We start from the raw sequence: 12,491 nt of genomic DNA, 5'->3' as shown, positions 1-12,491 counted from the left end.
CTCCCTCGGCCAACAAAGTGAGATGAGCGCCGCAACCCGAGTCGGTCATGGCTGGACCTAATGGTCAGGGGATCCTTTACCTTTACCTGTTCCCTGCAGCTGCTCTTCTTTATGGAAATTGAGTATAAGGAATCTCATGACAGGAAAAGAACACATTTGGGGGGCGGGCGGGGGACTTGGCTCTTTATATAACAGGGTCGCTAGGTTACTCAAATAGTTAGTGGGTGGATTGCTTCTTTTGGTCAAAGCACCATGGCAGGATCTGTTGGGATGGGTAGTTTGGGATGCAATGGAACTTTGGTTCAACCAGCTGATTCCTGGCTCATCTGGGTTCAGCCAGCATTAAGTCCCCAACCCTGGCTCAGTCAAAGGTCTAACTTGCTCAACCCTTTCAACCAGGGCTCAGCCTACCTAGCCAAAGCTACCTGAGACAAGACTGGTGTAACTTACCCAAAATGAGCATCCCGGTGGCATGACATGGGCAAGACCAAGAAGGGAGAGTTTACGCTGGATCCTAAACCCATTCAGCTAGATCATGTGACCTGGCAATCTGGCATAAACCCACATTTAAAGGATTTTTATCCATCTGGCAGGCTTAAGTAGAGCAGCAGCTCTGCTTCTCAAATGAGGCTCGGATCTGGTAAAACTTCATGCCGCTTTAACTTTGCTTTGCTTTACTATAACTTTTTATGCAAAGGGTTGCTCCCTAATATGATACCCATCTCTACAGATACAGGAACCTCATGAGAGGCAATGATGTGTATGGCAAAACAGAACTGCAAAAATTAAACACAGCCATTAGGCAAATCTATTAGAAATGCATTCATAAAAACCTCAAAGGAAGGAAGTATATTCATCAAAATAGATGCTAGGCTGAACCAGTGCAGTAAATTAGTCTTCAGAAAATGTAAGTGCTATTTTGGGGGCTTCATTACTTATTCCATTCTCTCCTTTTAATGCCCTTTTTCATATTTCAGCTTATTCCTCAAATTCACCTTTCAGAACTGTAACACCAATAGCCTTGCTCATGAGAGAGTCCATGTTAGCAAACATAACTAGAGCAATGGAATAAAAAATTCTGAAAGTGATCAAAACATTTAATAAACATTGTCTTGGTCCCACCAGTCACTGATATGCAAACTAGCTGCCCCCATCTGCCTGTTTAGTAAGTATCTGAAGTGCCCTGTATATATGCCAACAAAATGCATAGAGTTAGCCAGGGAAAGCTGTGGCCCTTGAGATGCTGATGGACTCTATCTCCCATCTGTCTCAGTCAGCATGGCTTATGGTAAAGGAAAATGGGAGTTGTAGTCCAGCAGGATCTAGATGACCACAGCTTGATACACAATTGGAGGTCAATCTACAATCCTAGGCAATCCCAGCCTGCACATCTTTCCTGGGAAATAGGCAGTACTCATGCAATGTACATCAACTTCAAGTCTTCCAGGTGAAAGGGAAGCCGGGGAGATGGTCTTTAAGGTGTTCCTTTGGAGAGGAGACGTACGAAATTGCTCTCCTTTTTGACTGACTACCTCAGCAGCTCAGAGATGAAGGGATGCAAAACAAGACATCACAGAGAAAGTACTATGGACAAGGTTCCTTGCAGGGTTCAGCCTGGGGACTCTATTAAAGCAGAGCTGTTTTTTTCAACAGTCATGCTCAAACTGAGCCTTAAACAAGAACGCCCTTGTAGCTAGTTTGGCCTTCTATGAGAGGGACCAGTTCCCTTAAAGGGGTTTTAGTGGACATTGACTCTGACAGTGAAGGAGGCTGGTCCTCTGAGCCGGAGTCCTCAGCGTCATAGGACAGCAGCACTACCTCAACTGGTTGGATAGATACCAGCACAATGCAATCTACTTCTGCAAGTGTTTCTGATTTGGTATGTACATTTGGGACAGTTCGTTTGGACAATTTGCTCTCCTGCCTGGAATCCCTGGTCACAAGATTGTATACAGCATAACTATGCTTTCACATTGTTTCATCCATTTTAAAATCTTCACCTGCTCATTCCCACTTGTTTGTGCCTTGGGAGGAATGAGAAGCATAATAAGAATTCCTTTGTGAGAATGATTTAGAAGCCAGGAAGAAAATTGCCAGAGGCTGGATTGGTTTTACACTGCTGTTGGGAGCCTCTAGTCCATGGGCACAACAAGGCCCATCACTTTTCCTCCTTTGACTGACTAAATTATGGGAGCCCTCTCGACCATCCTACACCTGATATCCTCAGCTTGTTTCTGATTTTAACCTTTTAATATGGTTTTTATTATATGGTTTTATGTACAATTGTTGTAAACCACTCTGATATATGCGTATGAATATCAGCATATGAATATTTTTCTAAATAAATAAAGCCAGGCCTTCAATGGAACAATTGGGAGCTTCACATTGTCCAGTTGTCCCTTTGCTGGAGCAAAGCATGCCTTGCTCAAGGAGAGGGGAGAAGTTCCTCCTTCCCAGTGTAGCTCTTTGAAGCCATGTTGTGCTGTTCCTTTGAGTCCCTAGTTTTGGAGGTTGAAAGGAGTGTCATGAAGTGGCCCTTCTTTGTGGTTCCCATCTTTGGGGAATGTATGAAGGGATTTTGACGGATTTATGTCATGTGATGGACAGGTGGGTTGCCCTGTCCATCTATCAAAGTTGGCTAATGGGGTTGGACTCCAAAGGTTCCCCATCATGGTCTACCTGCTGAGGGTCCCCATATAATTGTTTTACTATGTGTATATCTATTTTTCTACTCATTTACATAGATTCTGGTCTTTGTAAACATAGCACACACCAGGTGGCTAACATACTATAAAAATACAGCACAATACAAAGCAACACATTAGCTCAACAATTTATTTGGCAGAAATACAAATAATATTTTAAAACATAGGTATGTTAAAATAAGCAGCACATGATTTAAATCTCAGAAGACAAAATGCTATCCATTGAAGATGTCCATTAATACTATGCAGACACCTTTGCTGTATTGCTATAAAAACTTCTGGGAAGCCTAGCAGATGTCATGAACCCAAGCCATTTATTGGAACCCTAAAGCTCAAAACCAGCTTAGTAAAATACTGGAAAATTTATTGTAAGTTTATAGATGGATGAGGTGTGGAGGATAGCAAAGGAATAGTTTGGAGGCATTTTTCTTTCTTCCAATGGGATTTCCTAGTTTCTAGGTCCAGCCAAGGAGCAATTACACTTCTCCATGAAATAGGTGATGATTGGAGCTGAGACCAGGAGAAGAAGCACCAATGAGGAGCGGAGAATCCAAATATAGGTAGGTATTGTCTGACCTGGATCAACTAGAAAAAGATCAGAAAGTTTGGGTTTCTATTCAGATATGACCAGAGACAGCTGACAAATCATCAGATAGACACTAACAAGTTCTCTATGGTTTGATACTTGTGGGATGAATGTACAAGTTTATCATAACACTTTTCCTACTCTGATTATATACTCCTTTTGATTCTCTCAAATAGTATCAATCAGTTTTTATTGTATATCACCAAAGGCCTTTACAATGGACAACAGAGAAGAAAAAGAAATTCCTGCAGCAGTTTGCAACATATAATAAAATAGTAAAAGAAGAGCAATCCTCTCAGTTTTCAACTATAGTTCTTTCCTGTATACCGGTAGTTCTTTCCATCCTATCCACCCTTTGAGGGTATCTGCTGGGTTTGGATCGCTCCAGACCTGTACGACAGGAGTCAGCCAGAGTTAAACCTTGCCATGGTGCAAGCCAAGCTAGCAAGGTCTCACTGGGGCATCAGGCTGCAGTTTTCAACCAGGCAGATACCAAATTCATGCTTGAGTTTGCCATGGTCAATCCTTCCCTCCAGCCCCTTATGGGCCCCCCTTTACTATGTTGATCCTGACTGTAATGGTTCTAGGGGTTGCTCGTGCTTAAGTTGCTGCCACTCCTGGCTAGGTTACCTGGTTGAACCCTTTCTGTCTGGACAGCCTCAAGTTTTGTGGCTGTCTCAGTTTCTGGCAGAATCCGTCAGTGGGCGTTTCTTGAACCTTTTCCAGCATAAAAGCTCTTTGACGCCAAGTCTCCTCCTACTCTCCCTGCGCGGAAGTCTTCTGCGCAGGAAGGGTGTGGGCAGCGGAGCTGGTCTCCGGCGAGGAGTCCTGGAGCCTCCTCTCCGATTCCCCCATCTGCCCCCCTTCTTCACTGGTGTTGTGCTGATTTCCTTCCCCCGCAGATGGGCTGCCTCTCTCCCTACTGGGACCCTCTCCGGCATCCCTCTGGAGCCTTCCCTCTGCCTCTAGCTCCGATGGCAGTTCCCTGACACTGACCAATGCCATTTCTGCCCTCATACAAACAATGTTCTTCCACCTAACAAAGGAAAGTCATAATTTCACTGAGGTAAAGGTGGAAAAAAACCCAACCCCAACCAAATGCCAATCAGGCTGAGAGAAAAAAAATCCTTTCTTGTCCTGTCAACCAACAACCCAAGATAGCTCAGTGAAGGCTCTCACCTGAGGATAGGCAGGCAGGAAGCTCTCAAAGCAAAATGGCTGTGAGCTCTAGGGAAAACATACTTATATAGGCTTTTGCCTCCCGTCCTCAGCAAGGGTTTCATGGGACAGCCCATCACACAGAGAAAAGATACTGACCGAAACCGTGCCCAGTATTTTGCTGCAATCTATGGGCCACATTACCGCTGAGCAAAGGCGTCTCATGCTTATTGGGCACGGAATGGGGCATAAAGTGATATGGTGAAAAGCTTGCACAAATAGCAAGAAAAGCAGTAAGGAGTGATGCATTTCCCTGACTCTCTGTATAGCCAACTGGCTCTTGATTGTTGGCAATCATTTGTATTTGTCAAAAAAGGAGAGAAATTCGGACACTGACATCAAGAGTGCTATCAAACTTTCCACAGTGGCAAAAAGATTCTATAAATGTGGCATTAGGGTATTAATGATCTCTGATGGGAAATGAGGAAAAAATGTTTTCTTTTTGTGATTGTGTTTGAGTATGAATTGCATTGTTTTCTTCTTGTATCAAGATTTAAAATGGCATACTGAAACAGTAAGATAAATCAATATTTTTACTCACTAATGCTGCTTACTTACCATTGGAATCATAAGAACCTGGGTGGGGAGAAACATGGACAACATCAGAAAAGCATGGCTCATCATCCAATCAAGAACAACAAGGCTCTCATAATTGTGCTCTATCAAGGCAGTGGTGCCTAACTGAACTGTGCATCAGAACACAACTCCTGATTAGACCACACACTTCTCTGGATTTTGTAATGTGGTTTTGCCACAAAAGGCGCCTACAGAAATACGTATTTTAATATAACCTGTGTATTTTATTTGGAAATGCATTGAAAAGCAATGCTAAAATGCATATTTTGAGGAATGCATACAAAATATGTACATTAATGTATATGTGTGTGTGTGTGTGTGTGTGTGTGTGTGTATTATTACAATCAGCTTAATTTGAACTAAAAATCAATGGTTATGACAAAGAACCATTCATTTCATTGGCTCTACTCAAAGTATAAATGATCTGGATGGAAGAACACATGTAACCTTTAGAAAAACATGATGTGCCATAAGAAATGAAACAGGATGGACTTAAGTTGACCTAAGCCCCATTCCTAGAGGTTAGACACATAAATAATGAATTTTTTTGATAAGCTGCCTAAAAGCAATACCTATTTTTAATACGCTATTAAACAGTGTTCCTGGAGAAGTGTTGTCATCTCCATGCTATTGGCCAGATTCTCCAACATCTGTTGCATTAGGTGCAAAACAGCACCTATTTTCATTTAAATAAATATATGAATGTGCTCCAGGGAAGTCTGAATATGCTCTGTGGCTGTGATTAACTCTTGTCATAAGGGAATAGAAACCAAATGGGTGGGGAATTAAATGGACAGTGCTGAAATATGGCATGACTGGCTGGTTGGAACTCTAAATGGGACTATCCCATGCAATCTTACGTGGCTGGACAATCAGATTCTGAGCAACACTGAGGGCAGATATCTTCACTTGGTTCTTTGCATCCTTCTGCTGGTAACCACAGGAATACTGGCCAGCATTCTTCGGCGATGCATAGACTATGTATTGAACATATTGAGATGCTGCTTTCTTGGATGAAACAGGAGCCCCATCTTTACAGAAAAAAAATCCAGTCAGAAAAACCTCTGCTGGAGCCGCACATAGTGCTGTGATAGTTTCCCCTTCAGGAACCAAAGTTTTGTTCAAGAATAAATCAGGAGCAGGAAGTTCACCTAGAGAATGAACAAACGAAGGGAAGAAATAAAGAAAGAACATAAATGAATGCAGAGAATTAGTTAAAATGCAGTTGCAATGGAGGGTGAACATTTCAGCAATCATGTGGAATTAGATTGCTTTATCGCCATTATTTTTGTCTTAAAAAGCAGAGACATCACCTTGCCAACAAAGGTCTGTATAGTAAAAGCTATGGTTTTCCCAGTAGTGATGTATGGAAGTGAGAACTCGACCATAAAGAAGGCTGATCGCCAAAGAATTGATGCTTTTGAATTCTGGTGCTGGAGGAGACTCTTGAGAGTCCCATGGACTGCAAGAAGATCAAATCTATCCATTCTGAAGGAAATCCACCCTGAGTGCTCACTGGAAGGACAGATCCTGAAGCTGAGGCTCCAATACTTTGGCCACCTTATGAGAAGAGAAGACTCCCTGGAAAAGACCCTGATGTTGGGAAAGATTGAGGGCCCAAGGAGAAGGGGACGACAGAGGACGAGATGGTTGGACAGTGTTCTCGAAGCTACCAGCATGAGTTTGACTAAACTGCAGGAGTCAGTGGAAGACAGGAGTGCCTGGCGTGCTCTGGTCCATGGGGTCATGAAGAGTTGGACACGACTAAACGACTAAAAAAAACATAGCGTTTTAGCACAGCTTTTTCATAATTATTTGTTGTATACTGCTTTTAATTTTTTCTTTTTGGGGTAAGTGGCATGCAAGTGTTCTACTCTGTTTTATTTATTTAAAGCATTTTAATATCACCTCAATTTTTATTTAGAAATTTGGGATTGTAAACTCTCAATCTTCTAAAAGGTATAGAAGATTAATAGTTAGGTAAGCACATAGCTGTCAACTTCCAGATTTGAAAATAAGGAATCAGCTGCCTCGAAAATAAGGGATCAGCAGCCTCACCTGTCCTGGGGATCGTCTACGGGATATCTAACAATCCGGGATAGCAGCAGGAAGCAGCGGGAAATGGCGCTGGAATAAGGGAATTTCCCGCAAAAAAAGGGAAGGTTGACAGCTATGGGTAAGCAAAAAGATCTTATGTGGCAATCCTATGTCACATTTCCAAAAGGCTGAGTATTTTAAAGGTAAAGGTAGAGGGACCCCTGACCATTAGGTCCAGTCATGGCTGACTTTGCGGTTGCGGCACTCATCTCGCTTTATTGGCCGAGGGAGCCGGCGTACAGCTTCTGGGTCATGTGGCCAGCATGACTAAGCCACTTCTGGCGAACCAGAGCAGCAGACGGAAACACTGCTGAGTATTTTAGGATACAGCAACTCTCTAGCTCCAGCCCACATGAGCTGCTTAAATGAGGATGGGAGGCCCTCCAGAGAGTGTTTTTGCTCTCTAAAACCCCTGCTGGCCTCATTTAAAAGCAGTCAGTGCAGGATGTAAAAGAAGGTCACAGTAGCTTTAGTAAGTGGTCAGAATGTGAGGGAAGGAGGGTTCAGCCAAGCTTAAAGAGGAGGTTTGGGCAAGATATGAGGGGATAGGAAAGGAGGTGAGTGAGGTGTAAATGGAGGAGGGGTTAGCCAGGTGGAGGGGATGGAGGGCTGGTGGGATTGGTGAGCTGAGAAAGTGTGGGTGGCAGCCTCTACATCTCATATTTTCTATAAGCTTGATGATGAAATGAAACAGCCCTGACCTTCTTTGATAATGAACATTTAGCATTAAACATGTGGTTCAAGTAGAGGAAGAAACACACACCATTCTCTGCAATCCGGCACACACTAGCACACACAGTCTTGCACAGTCTCAAACTCACCTGTAGAAGTGCAAAGCTCTGAATCTTTGTCATCACCCAAACACCAGTGATTTGCAAGCAGAGCACCTGCAATAACATCCATGCAGTATGTTTATAATATATTTTAACAAGTAAACACAAGGGCAGAGCAGTATTTTAATAATTCTGCAGAACTGCTATTTTGGCTGCAGCCTCTTTGGAGTGGCTTTAGTGTATTCTAGCAATCCCTGGTAGTTTCCAATTATGAAAATAATACACATATAAATGAGAGTCAATGTAATGGCATATAATTGCCAGGTTTCCTCTATGTCAGAGCACCTCCTATTCTGCTGCAGGTTTTTTTCTGGGTGCAAAAGGGTGCATGGGGTTGAAGGAGATTAAACAAGCATGTCAGAATGCAGAGGTGAGGAGAAACCAATAAAATTGCCCTTTCCCATGTGTTTCACACTGTTCCTTCTACCAACACTTCTTTAATTTCTACATTTACATTATGTTGTATAACCCAGTCATTCTTCAACTGAAATCCTTTATTCTCTTGCAGATAGTACTAGAAGATGATGATGATGATGATGAAGAAGAAGAAGAAGAAGAAGAAGAAAAAGTTAGAAGAAGAAGTTAGATGTTTTCATGAAATGTCCTCCACAAGTTAAAGAGGAAGGCCTAATTTTGGTTTATTTTTAAAAATGTCTGTTGGAAACAGCTTGGGTTTTCTGCAGTCCTCAGGATGCAACAGATCTCTCCCTCAGCTGGGCTCACCATGCAGTTCAGACAAAGATATGCTCATCACAGCTTAGCTAGTTAAACTGAGGACATGAGGACACTGAAAGTCCTCCAGAAGTCTGTTGCAGGGACGTGGCAAGGAGCAGGTGACTTAGACTGGAACCTGAGCTCATTCAAATCAGTCTCGAGTCCTGGCAACCTCACACATAACAGTATTTTTTAGACTTGTTTTTCCCCTGCCTCATTTAGAGCAGCAGCCCTTCTGTTGAAAATGGCTTGGATCTGGCTTCAACCCAGCTTAACTTGTCACAGTATGCTTTATGCCATCTTCTGCGTAGGACTTATGATCTATAATGGAAACTTCACAGAACTTATCGTCATACAGCTTGCCAAATTCCCAAAACTACAGATCTGGACAAAGTTGTTGAGTTTTTTCTTTTTTGGGGGGGTGGTGTGTGTCAAAGTTTTACGATCACCCACTCCCCACCGTGCTATCCACCACCGCTAATTGCACTGATTGCCACATTCCCAAAACTAAAAATCCAGACAAAGTTGTTGAGGCACACGCTCTGGAATTTCCAGGATGTATGGCAACCCTAAGTATGAGTACATACTGCTGTCTCTATTAGAGTTGCCTCTCCCCATTTTTATTTTTAGAGTCAAGCAAAAAATTCCTACAAGGCATTTTTCTGAGAACATTTCAAAAAATATTTTTTCTATGAGTTTTCCTTTTCTCACTGTTATAGTAAAAGGCCTCGTTGAAGCATTTGCTTCTAGTATTTTCAACAATTTTCTATGCTGTTTCTGTTCCCATCCGCCAGATAGCCTTAGAAAGACATTGGTTTCAGGTAATGTGAGAGGATGCCTGCCTGCCAACTCATTTCCCAATGCCGTTAATACACAGAATCAGAGAAAAGGAGATGGAAAATGAAAAGCTGTGCTACTTCTGGAATGTTGGGGAATTTCTCCTCCACTTCAAGTAATTACATGGAATTTTCTCACTAGTTTCTCTGTCCACTAGTAGTATGGAGAAGTATAAGAGGCCATTTGTACATAACTCTCATTACTTATGGGCCTTTTCTAGAATCCTGCTATTTGTCTATTAACTATTTTTAAAAAATAAATTTTCTTAGAGTTTATAAAGAGAATAACAAAGATTATTGTCCAATACAGTGGTACCTCAGGTTACATACGCTTCAGGTTACATACGTTTCAGGTTACAGACTCCACTAACCCAGAAATAGTGTTTCAGGTTGAAAACTTTGCTTCAGGATGAGAACAGAAATCGTGCTCCGGCGCCGTGACGGCAGCAGGAGGTCCCATTATCTAAATTGGTGCTTCAAGAACAGTTTCAGGTTAAGTATGGACCTCCGGAATGAATTAAGTACTTAACCTGAGGTACCACTGTATCTATTTCTAAAACAAAAACAAAACAAAACAAAAACATTAATCCAGAGGGGGAAAATAAAGGAACAACGATAAAGAGATAAAGAAAAGGAAATGATAAATGAATTAAAAGAGAAAAAGAGAGAAAAGTTGGGAAGCTAAAGAACTTCTGATTCTTCATCTGACCGCTACGTATAAACATCACTCACTACATCCACCCCAGTGTAACACCTAATAATTCCACCTTCTATAAACCATTTTCTTCAATCCTCAAATCCAAATGTCGTTATTTCATTTTCTTTTCCTCACAAAAAGTCTGTGGGAGGTTTCCAATCTTTAGTAAATGTTAATAATGACTTTTCTCTGATAAAACATGTCAATTTTGTCATCTCAGCTAAGTCCATTAATTTTGACAACCACACACACACACTCCTAGGAAAACTCTGATGGGAATTATGGAGTTTCCCATCCCAGTTTCCCTAACTTACAGAGAACCCAGAAGATATTCATCAGGGCAGAGCAGGAGTTGGCTTGCCAATCTGATGTTTGTCCGTTCTTCCCCACTTCTGACGCTTAGCTCCTTCTACTTCTCTCACAGACAAGACGGAAATCATCAAGACTTTTGCAGCATGCATGTTTCTATCCCCTCCCCTGGGGAACAGCCCCACATGTGGCTGCAGCTATGACTCAAGGATGTATAATTTTACACCTTTCCTTCTGGTGAACTATTCAACATATCTGTGACCCTCAGGCACATTCACTTAAATATATTATTTGATGGTCAGAAAGGCAGCTTTTCATCCATTATCCTATTAACTCCCCACCAGAAACCCCTCTGAGAATGAGTTGATTATTTCACATGATAGAGAGAAGATTTAGACATGAAATGCTGTGAAAAATTCATTCTAGGGAAAGAAATAGACAATCTCTCCCCCCTCCACCCAGGACAGTATTCCCTTAGGATAAAGTGGATGGGGCTGCACACCAGCAGCCCATGCCCGAAATGGAGCTAACGCATGTACACACCCATGCACATGACGTGTGATGCCAATCCCCCCCCCCCAAGAGTTAAATGAGATTCAGGTGAGGGTCATATGCCTTGTCGATCCCAGCAGGTATCTAACAGGAAGACCCAGCCTGCCCAGGCCGATGACCTGCCCTCAACCACCACATTTCCCCTTCCTCAGAGGCTTCTGTCTCCTTTCTCCATGAGCCTGGGCAGCCCCTGAGTTGTTGGTTCTTCGGTGGTGGTGGTGAAGGGGTGCGCGGTGGATCAGGCATGGAAGGCGGAGGAGGGCCGAGAGCGGCAGCGGTGAGGCTTGGGCAGCACAGTGCCTCCCTTTCCATTGGAGCAGCCCCAATCCCATTCCTACTTGCGTGCAAGCAGAAGGGGGCGGGAATCCCTCAGCTGCAGTCCAGAAGATCTCAGTTCCACACTTCGCATTAGTTCAGGCATGTTTTTGTTGTTTTTTTCAATTGAGATGAATACACTGTAAAATCTCAGTTAATATCAGTTGGTCTAAATCAGGTATAAATATGTTTGGACACAAGCATACCTGGTGTTATGTTCCTGTTAATATGTTGTGAACTTAAAAGTTGACAGTCAACCTTTATTACTGTGTAATGTACTTTACTATGTTCCTGACATATATTTCAGCTTTCTGAATTTATTTTTCATCTGGCTTTCAGATATGAAAGGCAGAGTGATTTAATTTTAATGATTCTAAGAATGTCAGGCAAAATGGTCGGGCCTCGCGCATGTTCACTTCATCAAATCAGGCCTCAGCTCTGTTGTTGTTGCTGCTGCTGCATGTTGTAGTCTCCATGACAAAGGATGCTGTAGAGTCTCAAAAGTTGAAGGAGCCCAGGTAAGGAGATGCTAATACTAGTGGAGAGCTTCTTTCTTTGAAGTTTGACCACAGTCACTGTTCTCTTCTGTCTCTTCAACACCTAAGTGTAAATGTAAGTTAAACCCAACAATTTCTGTGGCAACAATTTTGGGGCATTTTTTTTTGAAAAAGCTGAACAACTTTGGCTGGCCCTCACACATGATCAATTCATCAAATCTGGCCCACTTTGGAAAAATTTTGGACACCACTGGCCTATAAAGAAGTGAGAGTGCCTGGGTTGCATGGTGAGACCTTGTGGGCCAGCTTAATGCCATAGGACCTTGATCCCTGCTCTAGCAGTTTCTGATATTAAAGTGGAAAGAGCAACAGTTTTGTAAGGCAAGTGACCCTGGTCCTTCCTGCTGTCTGGCTGCAGGTTTCATCTTATTACATTCTATCTCAGCTGTGAAGGATTCAGCCATTCTATTAGTATCCCCATGGAAAGGGGCTCCAGCTTCCTTTGAGATGTGGAAGTGGTAATTTCTGTGAGCCTTTAGACAGTCCTAGGAAGATT

At 42.5% G+C, this 12,491-nt stretch overlaps 1 protein-coding gene across 2 annotated transcripts; it reads right to left on the bottom strand.

The window, feature by feature from the left end:
- Positions 1-2,828: 2,828 nt before the first annotated feature.
- LOC310663442 (uncharacterized protein) lies at positions 2,829-10,985 on the bottom strand (the record flags this gene model as incomplete). Of its 2 annotated transcripts, XM_083411276.1 has the most annotated exons (5): positions 10,577-10,984; positions 8,004-8,069; positions 5,946-6,236; positions 5,068-5,085; positions 2,829-3,281 (listed from the first exon to the last, which is right to left on the bottom strand). In XM_083411276.1, exons 1-5 carry the CDS (start codon positions 10,596-10,598, stop codon positions 3,154-3,156), a joined length of 525 nt encoding a protein of 174 aa, XP_083267402.1. In that variant the 5' UTR covers positions 10,599-10,984. The 2 variants fall into 2 exon arrangements, with proteins under 2 accessions (XP_083267402.1, XP_083267401.1); XM_083411275.1 differs by lacking the exon at positions 5,068-5,085 and having other exon boundaries at positions 3,154-3,290; positions 5,928-6,236; positions 10,577-10,985.
- Positions 10,986-12,491: the final 1,506 nt, after the last annotated feature.

The sequence above is a fragment of the Podarcis tiliguerta genome (assembly GCF_965153285.1).
Source record: "Podarcis tiliguerta genome assembly, chromosome: 13".
NCBI classification, from domain to species: domain Eukaryota; kingdom Metazoa; phylum Chordata; class Lepidosauria; order Squamata; family Lacertidae; genus Podarcis; species Podarcis tiliguerta.
This window is presented reverse-complemented; position numbering and strand designations above follow the sequence as displayed.